Source organism: Berghia stephanieae, chromosome 6, assembly GCF_034508935.2.
Source record: "Berghia stephanieae isolate SIO BIC M18660-M18661 chromosome 6, UCSD_Bste_1.3, whole genome shotgun sequence".
Classification (NCBI taxonomy): domain Eukaryota; kingdom Metazoa; phylum Mollusca; class Gastropoda; order Nudibranchia; family Aeolidiidae; genus Berghia; species Berghia stephanieae.
This window is the reverse complement of record NC_088365.1, coordinates 40,610,738-40,634,021: the sequence shown is the minus strand read 5'-3', so window position 1 is coordinate 40,634,021 and position 23,284 is coordinate 40,610,738. Positions and strand designations below refer to the sequence as shown.

At 36.1% G+C, this 23,284-nt stretch overlaps 1 protein-coding gene across 1 annotated transcript in view; it reads right to left on the bottom strand.

The window, feature by feature from the left end:
- LOC144975848 (structural maintenance of chromosomes protein 1A-like) overlaps positions 1-23,284 on the bottom strand; it is a 159,841-nt gene that overhangs the window by 63,486 nt on the left and 73,071 nt on the right. Inside the window, exons 14-18 of the mRNA XM_078920035.1 lie at positions 17,938-18,100; positions 12,164-12,222; positions 11,474-11,669; positions 11,103-11,171; positions 2,964-3,097 (exon numbers count right to left, since the gene is read on the bottom strand). Of these exons, the coding sequence (XP_078776161.1) occupies positions 2,964-3,097; positions 11,103-11,171; positions 11,474-11,669; positions 12,164-12,222; positions 17,938-18,100 (621 nt within the window). The remainder of the gene's footprint in view (positions 1-2,963; positions 3,098-11,102; positions 11,172-11,473; positions 11,670-12,163; positions 12,223-17,937; positions 18,101-23,284) is intronic.

Here is a 23,284-nt window from a genome sequence, read left to right as displayed (position 1 = left end):
TTAATTAAAACAATATTTGTAACAAATAGTGAAAGTATCAATAATGTCTGAGAACACTTAAAGTATATTCGAGGCTAACATACATGTTCTATACAAATCTCCAATTCATTATGAAAGGTTTTAGTGAAAAACAGGCATCATATAATCAACTGAAATTTTTTTAACTGTTGAAAGCCATATCTAGATATGATAGAGGCATAAAAAAAAAAGAAAAAAAAAGAGAGGCATAATTCAAATTAAAGAGCTACATAGGAATGGAAAATATGCTGTGCTGATCTGAACCCTGCCCATCATCTCTCGCTGGACACTAATAATAACAATAATAGTAGTAAGAGTAATAATAATAATTAATTAGGTTCACATGCCTTGTTTACCACAAATTAGCCAAAAATTACAAAATACGGATTTTGAACTAAAAATACGGACTTACGGACTCAGCAAGTCAAAATACGGAACAAAACCGTTTTTAACTGAACGGTTGGCAGCTATGATATATGAATTGTGCAACACTGAAAATATCTGAGATCCTTGGAAAATTGCGAGCCCTAATTCGAGGGTTCATGTTGGGAACTTTCAAAATCCCTGAAAATTTTACGGGCTATCATACCAAATTCCTAAATCCATATGGAACACCTATTTGTAACCAATTATCTTAGTATTATTAAGGGTGGGTGCGGCATTGAAAAATGTGAAAATTGGGCCAATTTGACCTAATTGGGTTATTGCTATTTTTAGAACCTATCTTGTGATAAAACATCATTTTTTTGCATGAATTTTATTATTGGGATATGGTGCAGGGCAATTCTGAGGCTATTTGTGAGTATAAACGTCATTGTTGTGAACTTTTGGTTGTTTTTTGCAATTTTCTCAAAATTTTGTTTTTTAAAAACATTTTTCAATTTTTCTCCTCTATTCTCCGATAGATTTTCTTGAAACTTTGCCCAAATACTCACAATGCCATGTTCTTTATTTCGTATTGATGAATTTTTGAAATATTGATTACTTCAGAAATTATTGGCTTTCAAACTCAGAATTTTGACGAAATTTCAGATAAAGTATAGTGACAAGAAAGAAAAATTTATATTTTAAAAAGTATTTCACTAATCAAAAAATCATCAATAGGAATTATTTGTCTTTGGATAAGTAATTTATTTCCAAAGTTATATGCTTTTATCTTTGTAAATCGTCTCGAAATATTGATTCAAAGTTATGTAAACAAAATCCAAGATGGCGGCCGTTACCATGGCAACGAACTTTCTTTTTTTTTAAATGACGTCATATTTCTCCATTATTTTTTATTACAAATTGCTGTGTGAAGTTTGAATCAATTTGCTTGGAAAAAAAAAAAAAATTGGTCTATGTGCCGCACCCACCCTTAACAGAGGTAAAATACCTACCAAGACTTGTAAATGAGCTCTATAAAAATTGACTGAAACTCTTCGATTGAGTTTAAAAATAAATAAGGGCATCATTTAGACCAGAAGGTGATAAAATACAATACATTAAAATTGTTGATCTGATTACTTTACTGAAAGTATGACTGTCATATATTTGATGTAGAAGGATTTCTAAATAAGCATATCATTCATTTAAGTCTTCATCAAAGCCAAACCAAGCTCCAGAGTTTCTACTGATGGGGTAATTTAAGCTATAGCTATAGGCTTTCTACACAACAAACTGATTGTCACAATCAAATATAAGCATTACACATAGCAGCCTAAAAAATTATAAACATCAACTACAAAAACTATTGCTGCTGATCTTAAACACTTCAGACAGAAAATATAGCAAAACAAGCTTTTCTTTCATATCACCTCTGTTGAATGATGCAAGTCCAATTCAAGGCCATACTCCGAAAGTTAACACAAACAAAAACAAATTTCTGCTTCTGAAAAAAAATCACCATTATCTTCTAAACTGCCATTAACAATTAAATTCCTTACGTTTAAATCTTTAATCGATGACCGAGAAGTTCTGAATTATTGCGAAATATGAACAGCTCATCCATTGTGCATTGTGAGAACATTAAAAAAATGTTATCAATTATTGACAGTATACAAACAATAAACTGGAATAAATACGATTTCTGCACTTCATTGAATTAAGGAAAAGTGAATTATAATTATAATGAAGACATTTTGGAAGAAATTAGTGCAGAAAAATCAAAAGAGAAAAAGAGAAAAAAGGAATCAAAATGAACAGTGCACAGCAAGCACGTTTGAGCAAAACAATGGCAGAAAACTAATTTGTGCAGGAATGAATTACTTACCACCACAATTGTTACTTATAATTTTAATTAGGTGGTAACCAATAAGTGAAGAAACGATCAACCAGTTTGTTTACAGCGTGAGGCAATTGATAAGTTCTTACTTTCGATTTGAAAGTGTCTATATAACGTACTTTTGGTGTTCACATTTTACTTTTTCATACATTTACTTTCCACCTTTTAAATGTGGTAGAAACACAAGCACATGAGGAAATAGGAAAAAAGAAGTAGAAAGAAGAAAGAAATAAAACAATGATGGGGCATTGTAGGGCAGTTCATCATATTGTAAGTATCGATACTCATTGGGCATTAAGCAAGAAAGAGATAAGAAAAGAACCAACGAGTAGCCGAGATCGTTATCGATACGTCATCATAAAAACAAAAAAAAGAACCCTGGAGTTACCCAGTAACGTTACATTAAAAAGTTGAACAAAAACATGGAAACAACTAAACAAAATAGCGGAGGTGTTAGACTTTCTTACTCGGATCGTAGAAGTGCGGATATGAGATACAGTTCTCGGATTTCTTCCGTGGAAAATTCCCTGACAATGCGACAATCCTAAGAAACCACGGAAAATTCTGTGGAATCTGAAACCACTGGGGGAAAATCAGCGAAAGCTGAAACCACAGAATTCTGCGGATCCGCAGAAAAAAATCGACCCTTGCTAATTAGGCAAAAACAATAGTACAACTGCACCTTATATTTGGGACCCCAATGACAGCACAAAAATCTTGGAATACTGCATCCTCCACCCGATTCATCTCATCACGGAGTTGTTTGATATCAACCTCCCTGGCATCAATGCTGCGCTCTAGTCTCTGTTGGTCTGGCTGTTTAGGAAATAGTGGTAAAATAATATAAATCATTAGTGATACCAATCAATTTGGGACTATAGGACATCTATACTCAAATATTTAGTCATACCTGTCTACTTGAACATTTCAAAATCAGTAGCCAACAAAAAATTCACCAGTAATAAATAGTACAATTTTAGTAATATCCCACCAATTAACAACAACAACAAAATAAGAAAAAAAATAAAAAAATACTGCGTATCTACAACCTTCTATACGTAAAATAAATGTAGTTGACCTCCACCATTACGAGCTGGCAATCGACAAAGCTATCATGAGCGTGAACTGAGAAGCAGCCTTTATAACTTTAAGGGAACATTTTTTTTTCTTTCTTTGATAACTGCGGGAGCGTAAAAGAAAAAAATTGTTATTTTCCTCTCTAATACTACGACCAAATTGCTGTGAAATCAAAATTCGTAATAATTCTTCCATTTCCATTTGTCCGAAATTGTTACCTAATTTCCGTAACAATTACGGACGATCCGTAAAAGTAGGCAGGTATGTTTAGTTCTTCTCCCTGTGATGACATTGAAAGTTTGATTGGTCGAGTTGGGGCCTATTTAAATAAGATTAAAGATTCTAAAAGCATAAAAGATCTTAAGAGTGTTGATTGGCGCTGATCTTTCAATGTCCAGTCAGGTCAATAACATTATAAAATCAATGTACCTTGAAATAAGAATAATTCATAAAATTAGAAACCTTATGCCAACAAAATGGTGGTAGTGATGATGATGATGATGATGATAGTGTGGTGGTAGTTGTAGTAGAAGCGGTAGTGATGACGATGTTGTGGTGGTGGTTGTAGCAGTAGAGGTAGTGATGATGATGTGGTGGTCGTGGTTGCAGTAGTAGTGGTAGTGATGATGTGGTGATGGTGGTTGTAGTAGTAGTGGTAGTGATGATGATGTGGTGGTGGTGGTTGTAGTAGTAGTGATGGTGATGTGGTGGTGGTGGTTGTGGTAGTAAAGGTAGTGATGATGTTGGGGTGCTGGTGATTGCAGTAGTCGTGGTGGTGATGATGACGTGGTGGTAGTTGTAGTAGTGGTGGTAGTGATGATGATGATGATGATGTGGTAGAAGTGGTTGTAGTAGTAGTGGTAGTGATGATGATGATGTGGTGGTTGTAGCAGTCGTGGTAGTGATGATGATGAGGTGGTGGTAATGATGAAGTGGTGATGATGTTTGTAGTAGTTGTGGCAGTAATGATGATTTGGTGGTTGAAGGGTGTAGGGGGGTATCCTTGGAACAATTTGACTTCATCGAAATTTGACAGAAGTTGTCCATAACCCGGAATTTTTTGCTCCAGATCAGATTTCTCCCCGGTGCGTTCATCTGTTTTTAATAATTGCAGCTTAAACTTGATAAAGCCTTGTCTTCTTTTTTTTTCATTCGCAAGTTTTCCTCTCTGATTAAAATTGTTCATGATTTTTATTTTTTAATTCTTGGAATCTCACCAAATTTACGACTTTTTAAAGACCACCTATGCAAATTTACGGTCATTTACGACCTTTACAACAAAGATGTCAAATCTCAGACTTTTTTTAAACGCCTTGGACACCCTGTGAAAATAACTGCCATTTCTGTCTTCATTTATGTGTATTGATAGGACAGAGAGGGTCTTTGTCTCGAGATACACGAGATCTCGTGCAGTAAGGAGGCACAGGTCAAAGGTTGGGTCAAGAGTGAGGTTCGGGTTCAACACAAAGATCGTCATGATCTGGGTCATTCGCCGACTTCGTTTTAAAAATTTTTGTAAAAAAAATTTTTTTTTTGAAAGCATCTCATTTAAACACTGGTATGGCAAATGCTAAGATCTGTATATCGGAATTTTTGCTTGTATAAATCGGTATCAACGGCAGGTCTGAGGATAGAAGACACAGCAAGTGACCTCTCCGCCCAGCATGGGAGGTCACAAGACCCCACCCAGTGAAGCATGGGATATATATATATATATATATATATATATATATATATATATATATATATATATATATATATATATTATATATATATATATATATATATATATATATATATATATATATATATTATATTATTTAAAATATTTACCACAATGTTTGAGACAGTCTACATTAATGTTTCAGGTTTAATTTGCCATCGTCAGGACTGAGTTGTTTTGTTGACTGTTGTTGTTTCTTGAAGTGGTTCCGGTTTAAAGTTGCTTAACAAGAATTTACGCCGATGGGGACACTTTCCGTACATCTCACTTTTCATGTTGAGTGTGGCTTCATGAGGGTGTTTGATTATAGTATATTTCTCTTCCAGGCATAAGCTACATTGTTTTGATGTTGGTGTGTATCCTGTTGCTTTGGATAAAATTTTCCATGAAATGTTGTGGTCTAGTTTGTTGTCTTTTAATTTCCAAATATGTTCGCTGAGTTTTGTGGATGTTTTTTTGTTATTGTTTCTAAATGTTGAGGTGTGGAGGTTGTATCTTGTTTTGAAATTATTTTCTGTTAGTCCTACATATTTTTCTTGCTTGTTTGTTTTAGTTTCCGTGACTGTGGCTTGGTAAATTAAACTTGATTCTAAGCATTGTTTGTTTAGCGGGCAATGTTCTTTATTTCTGCAGTTGCATTTTCTGGTGGGTGGGTTTTGCTCTTGTCGGTGGTTTATTAATATTTTTTTGTTGTGGCTTGAAATTATTTGTTCTATGTTGCGCATACACGAGTAGCTTATTTTTATGGTATTCCTGTTGACAATTTTATGTAGCTTGTGGTTTTTTGGAAAGTGTGTATCAATTAATTTCAGGAACTGCTGTCCTATGTTTGTGCTGACGTTTTTGTCGAAAGGTGGGTTGAACCAAGTTATGTGTCGTTTTCTTGTTTTACGTTCTTCACTTGTGTGTTGGGGTTTACATGAGAGGGAGGCGTCTGTGTATTCAAATGGTGTGTTGTATCCGCTTTTTGTGAGTGCTTCTTTGTAGGGGGTGGCTGCGACGTTGAATATCTCTCTGTTTTCCGAAGTTTGCTCACCCTCAGTGCTATGTTTTTTGGTATGTTTTCAATGACGGGACGGGGGTGGTTGCTGTTTTTATTAATGTAGCTAATGGTGTAGTTTGGTTTTCTGAATGGTTGGAATGAATTGGATTTTATGTCGAATGTGATGTCGAGGAAGTCAACTGTTTTTTTGTTTGCTTCTATCGTGATTTTCAAATTGTTGTTTTGGAATATTTTACAGATTTGTTTTTTGATGTTTTCGTTGATGCTTCTATATATATATATATATATATATATATACTAGTAAAAAGCCCGCAATTTCGCGGGGAAAGAACTATTTTCATTCGAAACTGTACTCACCATCATTTAATGAGGGCAGATTGGTAAACAACGTTGTCTGTGTAATTCGGTATATCTTCGGTTGATTTTTCTGTGTGGCCCAACATGAAGTGTAAGCCACTATAGCCTCTGACATACAGTTGTCCGTGTGTGAATACTGGTTGTGGTAAGAAAATCCCCACCTTGTTTAATGTCTGCCCCTGAGACTTGTTAATTGTCATTGCATATGACAATTGTACCGGAAACTGTCTTCTATTTAGAATAAATGGTAAGCCCGAATCCGTTGTTGTCGTCAGATTGATTCTAGGGATAAACACTATGTCGCCAGCTCTACTACCGGTAATTATCTTGGCTTCTAATACTTTTGAACCTAATTTAATTATTAACAAACGGGTGCCATTTAGGAGGCCTGATTTAGGATTTATATTTCTAAGCAGCATGACTGACGTGTTGGCTTTCAAATGTAATGCATGTGGAGGAAGTCCGGGAGGTGTAAGTTCGTTCAAGAATTCAATCGGGTATAAGTTGATGTCAGAGTCACTTTGAATGGAATCAGCACTGCGGTAAATTTGTTCAGTTGATGAGGTCAACCTGGACAGAACGGCTGCATTTATTTTGTCAACATTTTCATGGGTTGTAGTCAAAATTGCTCTCTCTGATAGATAACGTTCATCCGCAAAGTTCAGATTCAAATCATTGTATACAGCATTTATCAAGCATTCTGGGTCATTTTCAGGAAGGCATAGCGCTGTAGGTAATTTAACAGAATACTTTCCTATTTCGCTGAAAACCGGCTCTGTACCATTTCCGATGCGGAGAAGCCAATTTGCAAAACAGTTATTGTCATCAGTAACCCTCATGTTCTTGTTCAGGTGAAAAATGGTGACAAAATTCCAAATAATTGACTTGTTAAGTGTGACACTTAATATATCGGCTTCACTTCCTTTGTTAACAACAGGTAGAATTTGCCGAAAATCCCCTCCAAGTACAACCACTTTGCCCCCAAAAGGTTTTGAACTGCCTGTTATGTCACAAAATGTCCTGCTCACACATTCAAACACACGCCTGTCCATCATAGGTGCTTCATCCCAAATTATGAGAGAACTACTCTTTAGTAACTTAGCTATGTCTGATTGGCGACTGATGCTACAGGTGCTGTTATCCGTTATTGAAATTGGAATTTTGAACGTTGAATGTGCTGTTCTACCACCGTGCAATAATTCTGCAGCAATTCCAGATGATGCAACAGGTGTAGCTGAAAGTCCTCGACCTCTGATTTCTGCAAGCAGCGTGTTATATACATAGGTTTTGCCAGTTCCACCAGGGGCATCGATGAAGAAGACATTATTCACCCGGTCTTGTTCAGGTACGTCAATTGCTTCCAAAATGGCAGTAAATGCTAACTGTTGGTCATGATTCATCTTCATTTGTCGTTGCTCATTTGGATCCCATACTTGACAGGCAGTTGCGTATGATTCTGTAGGCTCAGGCAGTTGATAATCTTTTAATGATCTATTGTGAATCATAAGAAGCCTGTTAACGTCTTCAAGTGTCTTACTAACGCAAGCTTCAGCAGTCATACTTTCAACATGAGAATAATCTTCAGCTAGCTGGTCTTGAAAAGTATTCCATAAGGAAAAAGGATCTGTGGGGTTGCAAAAAGATCAAAATCGTGACAAAAAGCTGTCGGAGTTGACTTGCTGAGGCAACAAATGCTGATTCTGCCATGCAGTTTATCCACTCATCATCGTCCTCCAATAAACCCATAGCAGACGCGGCCTGTCGAAAAGTATGGTGTAATGTTCCTACTTCTGATCTCTTTAGGTCTTCAAATGATTTTGCTCCCCTTACATGCTGCAGCAATAATCTAAGAAAGAAGCGCTCCCCTTCTGCTGGATGGGCGCTGTACATTCTACCGATTGCCAGGCAATCTTTGTCTCTTCTTCCAAATGCACGTTCTACTATCCCACGTGTAATGTTCCGGCATATCAGTATACAGTAGAGTATTAGCCTCACGGTTTATTGCATTCTCCTTAAACCATGCTGTTAGTGTGGTGTCTTTCAGTCTCCTTACAGCTTTTTCCGCATGCCCGTCTCTGTAAGTTACAGACTGCTGGTTTTCCAAGTGCAAAGCTAAACGTTGGACTGCCGGGTATCGGTCTTGCATGTCAAATTGGAATTATCTCCAGCAAGATTCACTTGCTGAAACATAACGTGCATCAACAAATCTCCTAATTTCATCATCTTGTTCCCCTTGGAATTCTACCATGACTCTATCATGTCCTTTGTACACATACTTATACATGTATTTCACCGCTTTTATGCTGTTGCACACCTCAAGATTGATATGTGCCATATATCTGCTGAGGAGATACAGGTTATATGGGACAACCCATCTATTGTCAAGGGCAATTCCTCTTTTGAAGATTGATTTTCCATCATTACGTCTCTGATACAGGGGATAAGTGGAGTCATTTGTATGTGTCGTCTCACTGAATGATTTTGGAAATCTCTTGGAACACTTGCCATCTTTCATGCATGAACTGTTGGGATTGGCCAGGCCACAGGGACCATGCATCATGTGTTTTGAAACTAAATTCTGTAATGTTTTGTTTTGTGGAATTTCTGCACACACCAACCTATCAATATCTTGAGTAGTTATGGGTTTGGCACTGTGATCAAGGATAATCAGGATGTGAGAATGTGGTAGGCCTCTCTTTTGAAATTCAATGACCTTCACATATGCTAAGACTTTGCCAAAAAGTTCTTTTTTAATTATCTCTTCTATCAATGCCCCTAATTTCATTTTAAAGACCCTTGCGACTAAATCTGGTCGGTCTGCAGCTGTTTGTCGTGAATGCAGTTCATTTGTTATCTCTGGCCAACATGGATTACAGGTCACAGTAAGGAATTAGTCTGGTTTACCATATCTGCGAACAATTGACATTGCATCTTGGTATAATTGGAGCATGTTTCTTGGACCCCCTGTGAATGAAGATGGTAAAACAATTTTGGTCCCTACTGTAGCTCCATGTGCGTCACCTCGATACACTGCATCCACCAGTCCTTGATACAATTCTGCTCGTAATGACTGTTGATTAAATCGAATGTATTGCAGGCGTTGCTCTTCAACTTTAGCATACTGATCAACACAATATTGTTGCAGGAGATGACCTCCGTGCAAGATTACATTAAAACTATCTCTCTCCATAAGTCGATAAGCATAAAATAATGATGGACTGACCTGACCGGTTCGCTTTCCGTTGAATTAAATGTTGAGCACCCAACCTTCTTCTCCTTTTGGAAAGAAGAGCACATAATGCAACAGATCAAAGTGAGGATGTGTTTCACTGATACGCATAATTGACTGTTGGTTTGGATGGCCATCTGATTTGCGGTATAATACAATATCCCTCCGGTTACTACAATTGATAGGGTTATTTGGGAGTAAAACAGCAACTTCTGAAGCAGTCGGTAAATTATATCTACGGGGATCTTTTGATGAATCTGCTCGCAGCACCATTCTAATATCCTTCCCTTGATCTCCAGCATCTTCAATAGCTGCAGCGGCATGCTTATATAATTCAACAAAGGGACAAATTTGAATGCAGTTTGACATGTGCTTAAATCGAGGTCAATGCATCACCTTTTTACAAAGCATGTAGAAATTAAATGTGATGTTTTAGCTCACATGATTGAAATTTGACTAATAGTATAAAATCAAAATTTACTTTTAAACGCAATTGCAGTATATTACATATCTGATTAAGTTTCATATAGAGTTTTTAAAAAGTTGGTGTTGCTTGTGACCTTTGGTGTCATCAAACACAGCACAATACTAAGACTCGACACGAAACTTTAAAGCTCATATTTAATGGTTATTAAATGTTTTATTATGAAAAAAAAGCATAAATTTTCCTTCTGAACTCAAATCTTGGAGTAAATGTATACCGTTTTGCTGATATTGAGGTTCATTGGTTTTGGTGTCATTTGTCACAAGCAACACGGCATGTGTGAACACGTGGAAGTTTGTTTCGCTAAATGGCGATTCGCAATTTTAATCCACCCTTCTTACCAGTCCTTGAAGTGCAGCACTTTAATTTGCCTTTCCAGCGTGGCTCCAGGCAGAAAAGGTAAGTTGAACTTTGGTGTCATCGCTATTTTACATTGTCACAAGCAACACTTGATATTGGATATTACAAAGTGCCACCAAAAAATTATGTTTTCAGCTGTTATTCTATTTACAAAAATGATATTATGACATCTCATCTGAGACTGTGATTTTGACACAATTAATTATTTCCTTGTAATTCTAATTTTTTATGTTTCAGGGTTGTATCAATCAAGAAAAAGACAAAACTCAAGCTTTTGACGAATCCAGATAAATAGAAGGGTTGTCAAGAAATTTGATTTGTTTTGTCACCGGTCACAGGTGACACCAGCAACCTATAGGCATTGTTGACGTTATTGTGCTGCGTTAGACCGTAATGTTATCCAAAGGGCCTTTAATTTAAGAACTACAGGGTTTTTGCTACATATATAGAAACATAAATGGACTATTATGTCACTTTTATTTTGAGAAAAAAAATTGGCACCTTTTGACCTTGCCTTGGCTCATATATATTATCCCAAGCTCTATTATGAATATTTCAGATGGTGAAAAATTTATAATAATTCCATACCAAAGCTTTTTCAATCTTCATCTGGCATTCTCCAATTTGATTCTCATTGTGTCTAATGGTCCGATTTTTCTGAAAAGTTACGAAGAAAAAAAAAAGTTGTATAAATTGATTCATAATGTTTAAATAATTGGACATGTCTCTCATTAACAATAAAAATGTTCTTTGTTTAAAAATGTTGTGAAATTGGTCAAAGATAAAATCAACTTTATAAAATGGGTATTAATTACATTAACCATAATTATAACGTGAAATGAGACAAAATCTTGATATTTTTTTAACCAAAATTAACTGCTTCATCATTCTTATATTTCATGACCATACTTTTACCTTAAATATACAATTTAGAGAGTTACAGTATTTAAAAGTCTCACAGTATTTTCCAAATCAGTCACACTGTATTTCAATCTGGTCTCCAGGCCTTTGATCTGTGATCGAATTGTGTTCAATTCAGACTCTTTCCTTTTCCTTTTCTGTTGTTCCTTCATTTCTTCCATAAGACGCTCCTTTCTGGCTTTGAGCTGACTCAAGCTCTTCTCATCCCAACGCCGGGCCTTTGCCTTAAGATCACTGCATATATCAAAAATGTAGAAAAAAATCACAATCGTCTTTGTTTTCATTCCTTTTTTTAAATTTTAAATTATCAAATATTACGTCAAAATTAAAACTCATATCATAATAAGAAAACATTGCAAACTGTTATTGATAATTTTTTTAAAGTTTGTCCCAAATGTACAAAAAAAATATCTGAATTGGTATAAAATACAAGATCAAAAATGTTAGAAAATATAAATTCATTTAGTGAGAATCCTGAGAAAAGATGCTAACTTACAAACATCTTATTCATGGAGTGTCTTATTCATGGTTGAATCCTTAAAATCATCAGCATGGATTACAAATATTCAAAACATTAATTTTATGACAAAGGAAAATTCCAGACAATATCTTCTGTCTATTACACTTTCAACTAAAGACCCTGTCAAATGTTAATTATCAAAAATGAAAACATGTAAATCAGAATTCATACATCATAAGCAAAACATACACAATGACTTATATCTTACCTAGCACCTCCAGAAATGATACCAGACTTGTTGAATATGGTGCCATCTAGAGCTACGGACTTTAAAAAGAAAACAAATAAATGAAAATGAATAAATATTAAGGTCATAAGTAAATTGAGTTTTTAAGTCAGTCAAAAGATCAATTTCTTCATTCAAACAAAGACAATTGATCTTAAGGTATAAGTAAAACTTCATCTATGAAAAAGGACTTTAAAAAGAAAACAAATAAATGAAAATGAATAAATATTAAGGTCATAAGTAAATTGAGTTTTTAAGTCAGTCAAAAGATCAATTTCTTCATTCAAACAAAGACAATTGATCTTAAGGTATAAGTAAAACTTCATCTATGAAAAAGGAGTTCTGGTTCATATCAAACATGAAATAACACAACTGTCCATTTTTACTTTTATAGAAAATGTTTAAAAGACAACTGTTCCTGAAAAGCTAAGCAATAATGAATGACACCAATGCTTTTTTTGTTTGTTGCTTTAGGTCTCTTCCAACACAATTGAGGTTATATGAGAGACCGCTGAAACAAAAAAAACAAGCAATCTAACAAAAATAGTACAAATGTAAATCAAAATCATAACCTAAAGATATCATAAGCTAAATTATAAATAACCAAGAACAAACAGACAGAAGATTTACAGAAAAAAAAATATCCCCTGTCAAAAATACAACCACAAACCAAAGAAGCAGGATAGGCTAGTAAAGAGAAGAAGAAACGACATCACTATCGGATCGTACACCCATGCGAACATCATAGGTATATGATTCAAGGGTGATGCTCCAATCCAACCACCCACGACAATGCACTATATTAGCTATTTCCTATTTCAATAAGAAAGCATGTCAAATATTTACAATGATTGAGAAAATTACAATCTTCTCATCTTGTCTCATAATGCCAATGTGGTTCAAAGGAAAAATAAGAGCTTTTTGCTAGATCACAATAAAAATCAAGTTTTCTGTCTCAGTAATAAAATAGGCGATGGCCAAAAACTGATATAAATTTGTCAGGATCAAAATAAAATATCTAAAACAAAAAAAACAAAACAGATGAGAAGTTAATTAAAGCCTTTCTTTCAAATGAATTTCAGATTGCTCATGTTTTTACATTTTTCACATTGCAATCAGCCAACACTGTTGTAAAAGGATTTACGGCGCTTGCTACAAATTCAGATCCTTTCGGACCAGTAAAAAGGAAGAAAATGTGAGAGTCAAAAAATTATAGATTTGCAAGTAAAAGAACTAACGAAAAAGTATGATAAAGGGGACTGAAATTTATAGTACAACCAAAAAACTGACAAATTTAGGTCTCAGCCAAAATTAGATGACCATGATTCCTTGGGGTTTCAATAGAAAAAGTTTGAATTCAAAGAGAGCTGTGCTAAGGAAATGGACTTTTTTATTGTTTTAAAAGTAACAAAAATTGAAATTTCAAATTGAAGGATTCACTGTTTGATTACAATCACTGTGCAGTGAGTGATCATATAGGAAGTGAGGTGGACACCGGGAAGGAGCTTGGGGGGCAAGTCTACCACACAAAAAAGAAATATCAGAAAAAAACTTGCCAATCCTTATAATTGCTATTGATTTATTTAGATGGTTGGGGTTTGTTTTTGTTTTTTTAGAGAAGAGGATTCCTTAGTAAAAAAAAAAACAAAAAAACAGATGACTAATGTTTTGAACCCCTTGAATAAAACTTTTATTCAACGATTGCACAATATTTTCTCTCATTTTATTGGCTTAAATAGAGGTTGAAGGAGGGCTGATTGGCCGTCTGAAATAATCTTTTGATTTTTATGAATACAAATCAAGTGGGTTTTTTTGGGGTCAATACTCAGTAATTCAACCAAGTTTATATGTCAAATTTGTATGAATAGAAGTTTTTATGATGAAGATAATTTAACAATTAGACGAGACTTACCTGTAAGGTGAAGTGTAATTATAATTATTCCGTCTCTTAATGCCGAAGGAGTCAATTGGAGGATGCGATGCGCTCATGTGATCACTATTTAACTCCGAGAAATCTGCCCATAAAAGGTGATGAATGTCTTGTATATATATGCTCTGATAGGTGAAGCCTTTCCAAAATCTTGAATCCCATATGAACACCACGTATAGCTACTACTACTACTGCACAATTACATCATATTACCACATATGATGTACACTTAAAACATAATAAGTATTTGGGATGGGAGGGAAGGGCAATTGACTCCTTCGGCATTAAGAGATGGAATAATTATAATATATTATATAATATATATCACAGCCGTTTAAATAGGGCCCAAACTTTCAGTTTAGTTACTTCTTCCCTCACTGGGTACCATCAAGTAATGTAAACAATTCACCATCAGCCACAGTGATAACAGCTGTCAAGACGGCGTGCATTGGCAATAAATTATGTCTGCAGGTAAATCTCATCGCTTTGAATTTCTCTCAGGCAGAGAGTAGTAGAAATTTCATCAAAATACTCAATTTTCTCAGCCTATTGTGGACGCAGCATCTTTTTCATAATTTTCAAAGATATATGGATACAAAGACCAGCTTTTCCTCTACAAGACGCAATTATTTTTGTTTACATCATTAAATGATAAGTTTGTGTTTTGCTCTTTTGAATAATCAGAGTTTTTTATGAAATAAAATATTAAAATTATAAGTTCAAGAAATATTTTAAAATTCAAAATATCAAACCAACACTTTTTACCATTAAGGGTGAGGGATCAGAGAAAAGTAGATAAAATTATCTTTCATTTGATATATACTTTATTATGTAGATTCAGGGATTTAAGAATAGAGAGTGTGGAAAGGAATCTCAATAATTATTTTTGTTACCAACAAAGAGGAGAATATTTCATGATATTTTAGAAACCCAATAATAAAACTAGATAGTGATGATAAGAGACATTTATTTAATTTGATTTCATTGAATTTAAGCGGAAATTTTAGATATTTCTTAAATTTACTTATTTAAGTTCTGTTCAGGTCATGGAGAGACACACTGAAGACGGTCATCACACCATTACTAATGAAATATGTCGAATTTGTTGTGAAAGAGTACAGAGCCGTGCTGAGAGGATTAAAAGACTCTAGATGTTATCAACAATTGTCTATAAATATAAATGAAAAATTCTGACATATTAAAATATTTCAATTTGCGAGAAATGTATCCCACTGGTACATAATTTAAAGAAATGCGATGCAGGTATTGATACCTTTGGTTCAATGAGAAAACTCTGAACAAGAAAGGTGAATATGATCCTAATCTTTCGCCAGTGATGTGCAGTCTATATGGCACACAAATTAAAAGAGGTGCAAGTCAAGTACATAAAAAAAAAATTTGAAAGACGCACGCGAAAAGTGATCACGTGAGCGCATCACGTCCTCCAAATGGCTCCATTCGGCATTAAAGTAGACGGAATAATGATGATGATGATATTTATGATGATGATAATGAAGTGGTGGTGGTGGTGACTGTGGTGGTAGCGGTATTTGTGATAATGATGTGGTGGGGCAAGTGGTGTTAGTGATGATGATACAAAAATACTTGTAACAGTGGTCGTACTGTTTATGATGATAATGGTGTGTATTTGCAAAAGGCCCTATAGGCCCATCACTTCAAATGTTCAGTTACATTACAATCAAAACAGGGATTATTATTACTTTGACAGGCAAGTGCATTCAAAACTGTTGAGAAAGTTTCCAAGCATTCAAAGTCCATTATGCAGAGATGCCAACTTTAAATTCGGCTCACAGGAATTTCAGACACAACTCGTAGGAATTTCGATGCCGAAAGAGGAATTTTCGCACACAAGAAAAGGGAATTGGGATAGTATTTGGCATTGTGTTTAAATATTGTATAGTTCTAAATAGATAACTGATTAGGATTATATTATGCCAAATACAATCCCAAAGTTTCCTTATTTCAAATGAAGTAAAGCTCCAAAACCTAATGGTAGAGATTGTAGTACTGGTGGTAGTGAGAATGATGTGGTGTTGGTGGTTGTAGTAATGGTGGTAGTGATGATGATATGGTGGTGGTGCTGGTGGTGGTTGAAGTAGTAGTGGTAGTGATGATGATGTGGTGGTGGTGGTTGTAGTTGTAGTGGTAGTAATGATATGGTGGTGGTATAGTGGTTGTAGTAGTTGTGGTCGTGATGATGTGGTGGTGGATGTAGTAGTGGTGGTAGTTATGTTGATGTGATGGTGATGGTGGTTGTAGTACAAATGGTAGTGATGATGATGTGGTAGCTTTGATTGTAGTAGTAGTGGTAGTGATGATGATGTGGTGGTGGTTGTAGTAGCAGTGGTAGTGATGATGATGTGGCGGTGGTGGTGGTGGTGGTTGTAGTAGTAGTAGTAGTGGTGGTAGTGATGAACATGAGGTGGTGGTGGTGCTTGTAGTAGTAGTTGTAGTGATGATGATGTGGTGGTGATTGTAGTACTGGTGGTAGTGATTCAGATAAGATGTGGTGGTGATGGTGGTTGTAGTACAAATAGTAGTGATGATGATGTGGTGGTGGCGATGGTTGTAGTAGTATTGATAATGATAATGTGGTGGTGGTGATTGTAGTAGTATTGGTAGTGATGATGTGGTGGTGGTGGTGGTGGTTGTAGAGGTAGTGGTAATGATGTGGTGGTGGTTGTAGTAGTAGTGACTGTGATGATGATGTGGTAGTGATGGTTTGTTGTAGTACAAATAGTAGTGATGATGATGTGGTGGTGGTGGTTGTAGTAGAAGTGGTTATGATGATGTGGTGGTGGTGGATGTAGTAGTAGTAGTGGTAGTGATGATGTGATGCTGGTGGTTGTAGTAGTAGTGGTAGTGATGATGTTGTAGTGGTGGTTGTAGTACGAGTGGTAGTTGCAGTGATGATGATGTGGTGGTGGTGGTTGCAGTAGTAGTGGTAGTGATGACGATGTGGTTGTGGTGGTTGTAGTAGAAGTGGTAGTGATGATGATGATGTGGTGGTGGTGGTTGTAATAGTAATGGTAGTGATGATGATGTGGTGGTGTTGGTTGTAGTAGTATTGGTAGTGATGATTATGTGGCGGTGGTGGTTGTAATAGTGATGGTAGTTGTAGTAATAGTGGTAGTGATGATGATGTGGTGGTGGTTGTAGTAGTAGTGGTCGTGATGATGATGTGGTAGTGGTGGTTGTAGTAGTAGTGGTCGTGATGATGTGGTAGTGGTGGTTGTAGTAGTAGTGGTCGTGATGATGATGTGGTAGTGGTGGTTAAAGTAGTAATGGTAGTGATGATGTGATGCTAGTGGTTGTAGTAGTAGTGGTAGTGATGATGATGTGGTAGTGGTGGTTGTTGTAGTAGTGGTAGTTGCAGTGATGATGATGTGGTGGTGGTAGTTGCAGTTGTTGTGGTAGTGATGACGATGTGGTTGTGGTGGTTGTAGTAGTAGTGGTAGTGATGATAATGTCGTTGTGGTGGTTGTAGCCGTAGTGGTAGTGATGATGATGTGGCAGTGGTGGTTGTAGTAGTAGTGGTAGTGATGATGATGTAGTGGTGGTTGCAGTAGTAGTGGTAGTGATGATGGTTGTAATACTAATGGCAGTGATGATTGGAGGGAGGGTGGGGGAGGGGGCATCCTTGGAACAAACTGACCTCACCGGAATTTGACAGAAGTTGCTCGGAGCCCGGAATTTTTTGCTTCAGACCGGAGTTTTTTTCCGGTGAAACCGGAGTTTTGGCATCACTGATTATGTCTGTTGGCAGGATGATGATGATGATGATGATGATGATGATGATTCTCACCCTTTGTCTCTCAATCCCACCAAAGGCCACACGCCTCGCATCCTCCACTGTTTCACAAACCAGAGCATTACCACATGCAAACAATAATGCCTTCTTAATGACAGGTGGGTCATAATGGATGACATCAATCACAAGTTTCACATTCTTTGGATCTCGAATATCCCTGTAGAGTGGAAAATAATTTCAAATCAGTTGTCTAAAATGAAGACAGACCAGCTTGAGGGAATATTTCCTTCAACTTATGTATAAGTTAACTCAAACAAAGCCTATCAGCTAAGAGAAATACAGACTCAAAACAAATTGACCCTTCGTGCATTGCTAAGCATTAACCAATTGGAATATTCCCTGCATTTAGCCCGTATGTGCTGGCTTCCTGTAGCATCCAAATAAACATTCCTTACCTCATTGAGTATTGAGCTACACAAAGAAAAAGGGAATCCCAAAGCGATGCATTTATGAAACTTGCAACAATGATGACCACTAATCTGACCTTTTGATTGAGGGAGTATTTTTCTATTCCCTTCCCAAAGCCCTAAATGAAACATAAAAAGTGTTTGAGATGAATTTCTCAATCAGCAAGTCAAATCTGGTGTTATTCACAGACACACCAGTACCTTATCAGTGGTGATAACACTTACACGACGGGTTGTCAGTGAAAAATCACAGCCTGGCTGCTGAATATATACAGATGCTTGACAGATAAATTATATGCAAAATGCCCAACTTAGTGATGATGATGTCGTTATGCTTGTTGTAGTAGTGTTTGAAGTGATGACGATGTGGTGGTGGTAGCTGTAATAGTAGTTGTTGTGATGATGTTGTGGTGGTGGCTATACTAGTTGTGGTTGTGATGATGAGGTGGTGGTGATTGTAGTAGTAGTGGTAGTGATGATGATGTAGTTATGGTGGTTGTAGTAGTAATGGTAGTGATGATGATGTGGGGGCGGTGGTTGTAATAGTAATGGGAGTGATGGTGATGTGGTAGTGGTGGTTGTAGTATTAGTGGCAGTGATGATGATCTGGTGGTAGAGGTGGTTTGGGGGTAACCTTGGAACATTATGACCTCACCGGAATTTGATGGGAGCTACCTGTAACCCAGAAATTTTTTCTCCAGACCAGATTTTCTTCTGGTGAAATTGGAGTTTTGGCATCACTGTCAATGAAACATCCATTTTTCTACTTGATTCATTTTATTCATTATACTTCTGATATTTACAATCTCTACGCACCCTTAATCAAGAAAACCATAACACTAAGACCTGATACGAAATGGTTTCCAGAAGAAATTCGACAATCAAAAATTAAAAGAAGAGCAGCTGAGAATACCTCACGCAACACAAAGTTTACCGTCGACAAAGATGTCTGCATTAGAGAGAAAAATAGTACAAACGAACTTATAAAGAAAACAAAACATTTCGTGAGAGAAAATATCTCCAATCATAAGGGCAACAGTAAGGAATTATACAAGATTTTGAAGATTTTGATTTTGATTATAAACTAGCATGTCTTGCCTTTAAATGTCTTCACAACACTGCTCCAGATTACTTAAAATCACTTCTTACAGTCCATATTCCAAGTTGCTCCCTCAGGTCTTCTAACTCAGTATCATTAGAGAGAAAAATCCCTAAAACTAAATTCTCTGAACGATCTTTTGCCTTTTCTGCTCCAGCTGTATGGAACTCATTAGCTACTTATACAAGGAAATGTCAGACCTTTGATACCTTTAAAAAAAATCCCTCAAAACTGATTTATTTAGATCTACCTATCAAATGAATCGTTGATATTTATGATGTGTGTATATATGTATATGTTTGTGTGTGTATATGTGCATACATATGCATACATTTGTATGTATACTTATATATTATATAAGTGTGTGTACGTGTATATATTAACATATATGTATGTATGTGTGTATGTTTGTGTGGGTGTGTGTATATTTATTAATTTGTTTACGTATTATTGTTATTGCCATTCTGAAGCGCAATTGAGCATTGTAAATGGATAATGGCGCTATATAAGTTTCCCATTACATTACATTAAAAAAGTAGGATGGAGATTCCAAATTATTACTTCCTGTGTAAACACGCCTAACAGGCAAGACGTGTCGTTGTGTGCTCTGGTGTATTTTAATTGTTTTGTGATTTCTACATATTGATACCTGGACATTTTTACTTCGTTGTATTCGTTAAAACCTACGGTTTCTTATTGTATAGTTTTTATCAATTCTTAAGAAAGGACTGCTGTATAATTCTGTATTTTATCATGGAAACTAAGTTTTAAAAGATTTTTACACAGTTACTTAATGGCCGCCGCTCTCTTACAAACATTGTTCACCTTATTTTTAGCCGTGATTTACCACCATCATTATTTTAATAATTGTGAACACTTTTATTCAACATCTGATTTTTACAACAGGCCTCGAGGCGGTAAACGTAAACAACGTCACATCCCAGCTGCAATGTTTAAATCAAGTGATCCGATTTTTTACAATAATATTAATAAGAACAGGCCTCGGGGAGGCAAACGGAAACAACACAACATCTCAATGGTAACAACTCGTCGTCCACCCCGCCCCCACACAAACCCCGTCCACCACCAACACTTGTAACTGTACCTACCGACCACAAACAGTTTCACAAACGACAACAATAACATTGTTATTGGTCTTCTAAATGCACAGTCCTGCCGTAACAAAACCGAAGAATTAAACGATTTATTAACGGAGAAGAACTTCGACATACTATTTATAGTAGAGATATGGCTCTCACAGTCTGGAGACGACCCAGTTGAAAAGGCAATGACACCCCCTGGGTACCAATTTAGATCGTATCCAAGGAAAGATCAGCGAGGGGGTGGCATTGGCGTATTTTATAAAACAAAATTAACTAAACATGTGGAAATCCTCGAAATGCGCTGCAAAACAATGGAGGCCATTGATCTTGGATTATCCCTCCAGAATACAAGATACAACTTCAACTGCATCTACCGACCGCAGGCAAACAAGAAAAACAAAATAAAATTACCTGATGTTAGGAAGGAAATCAACGAGATGCTAACTTTGCAACAAACGCGTCCTGGCCATTCATTTATACTCGGCGACTTTAATTTTCACTTTGACAACGTCACAGACACCGCTAAATTGCACGAGTCATTATCGGAGAACAACATGTGCCAGATCGTAACAGCGCCAACCCACTCTGCTGGTCATATTTTAGATTGGGTAATTGTAGAAAATTCAGAGTCCCAAAAAACCAACGCCATCGTCGATTATCTCCCCTTTTCAGACCACTCCCTCATTTCTTTCAATCTTGATGTTTCAAAACCATGCCAAGAAACCACCACCACATCAACCAGAAACATCAAAGGGATTAATTTGGACAATTTCAGAGGGGATTTAGAAACAAAACTTACTCAAAATTCAATGATTTCTCCAGACCAGTGGAACAGTTGTCTCATCGAAACGCTTGACAAACATGCGCCATTCCAAACAAGGACCGTCACCAACCGCAAGTATGCTCCGTGGAATACGTCGGATGTTAAAGAAGCTAAAACGACGTGTCGGAGAGCAGAAAGACTGCTGAAAACATCAGGCCTTACGATTCATCGTGAATTATTCAAGAACACATTTCGTGCCTGGAAGACAACAATAAAAAAGGCAAAGACCACGTATTTTCTTTCAAAATTCGAAACTTCTATATCTTGCAAACAATTATTTAACATCTGCAATGATCTACTTGGACGTGAAAGATGCACTTCATTACCATCTACAACCAATCAAAGAGACTTGCCAAACACATTTGTCAACTTTTTAAAAGACAAAATCCATAATATTCGTTCATAACTAGATCGGCATGAACCATTTATAGATACAAATACATTCTGTGGTACCCCTTTAGACAAGTTCCAACCAGTTTCACCTAGTTTCATAAACGAGTTGATAAAAAAATCCCCCATTAAATCCTGCGACCTTGATCCCCTACCAGCACAGCTTTTGGCCAGCTCCATCGATACATTATTACCATCCATTACATCAATCATAAATACATCAATACTGACAGGCGAAGTTCCATCGTGCTTTAAAAGTGCCCTCGTCAAACCACTTCTGAAGAAACCATCACTGGACCACAATATATTAAACAATTATCGTCCTGTATCAAATTTACCTTTTTTGTCAAAACTTTTGGAGAAGGTAGTTCTTACACAATTAACATCTCATCTTAAGAACAACAGTTTGGAACAACCCTTTCAGTCAGCCTACAAACATCAACACAGTACTGAAACGGCGGTACTTAAAATCTTTAATGACTTGTTATGTAATGCTGATGCTAACGTCATCAATGTATTATGCCTTTTAGATCTTTCAGCTGCCTTTGACACCATTGTCCATGACACTTTGTTAAGAAGACTAGAAAATACGTTCGGCATAAAAGGAATTGCCCTGAAATGGTTTACATCATATTTACAGGATCGATGGCAGACTGTCGTGGTGAATGGTGTTCAGTCAGAATAAGTTTTACTAAATTTTGGAGACCCACAAGGCTCTGTTCTTGGCCCTGTCCTTTTTACTGTATATATGCAGCCCCTTTCTAGTGTGATATCCAGATTCAATCTGAGTTATCATTTTTATGCAGATGATACGCAAATATATGATTCAGCACCACTTAGTAATTTACAGTTCTTAATACAACGAATTACGAGCTGTTTTAATGAGATTAAATCTTGGATGTACCAAAATAAGTTAAAATTAAATGATAGTAAAACTGAGATTTTAATGTGTAGAAGGCCGAGTATCCTTAAACAGGCAAATAAATCACCTATTACTCTCGGAAATAGCACAATAGAATTTTCAAATAAAGCAAAAAACCTTGGCGTCATCATTGATAAAGATCTTTCCATGACAAGCCACGTGAATAACACCATACAATCTATGTACATAGAAATGAAAAAAATAAGCAAAATTCGTAATTTAATACCGAAGCATATAGCAGAACTTTTAATTAATTCCCTTGTTTTATCTAAATTGGACTATTGTAACTCCCTTTGGGCGAAAAGACAAAATTAGCAAACTTCAGGTTGCTCAAAATAACGCAGCCAGGCTCATTGTACGCAATAACAAAAAATATCCGTCAGCAACTCATCTTCTCCGTGAGTTACATTGGCTTTCTGTGGAAAAAAGAGTTGCCTATAAGATTTGTACTGTTGTCTACAAATCCCTGAGCACGAACAGTCCCTCCTATATTAAAGACCTTCTATATGTCCCCAATAGAAACTTGAGGTCAAGCAATGACCAATCAATCCTTGTCAAACCTAAGCCATTGCATAAAATAGGTGAAAAATCTTTTAA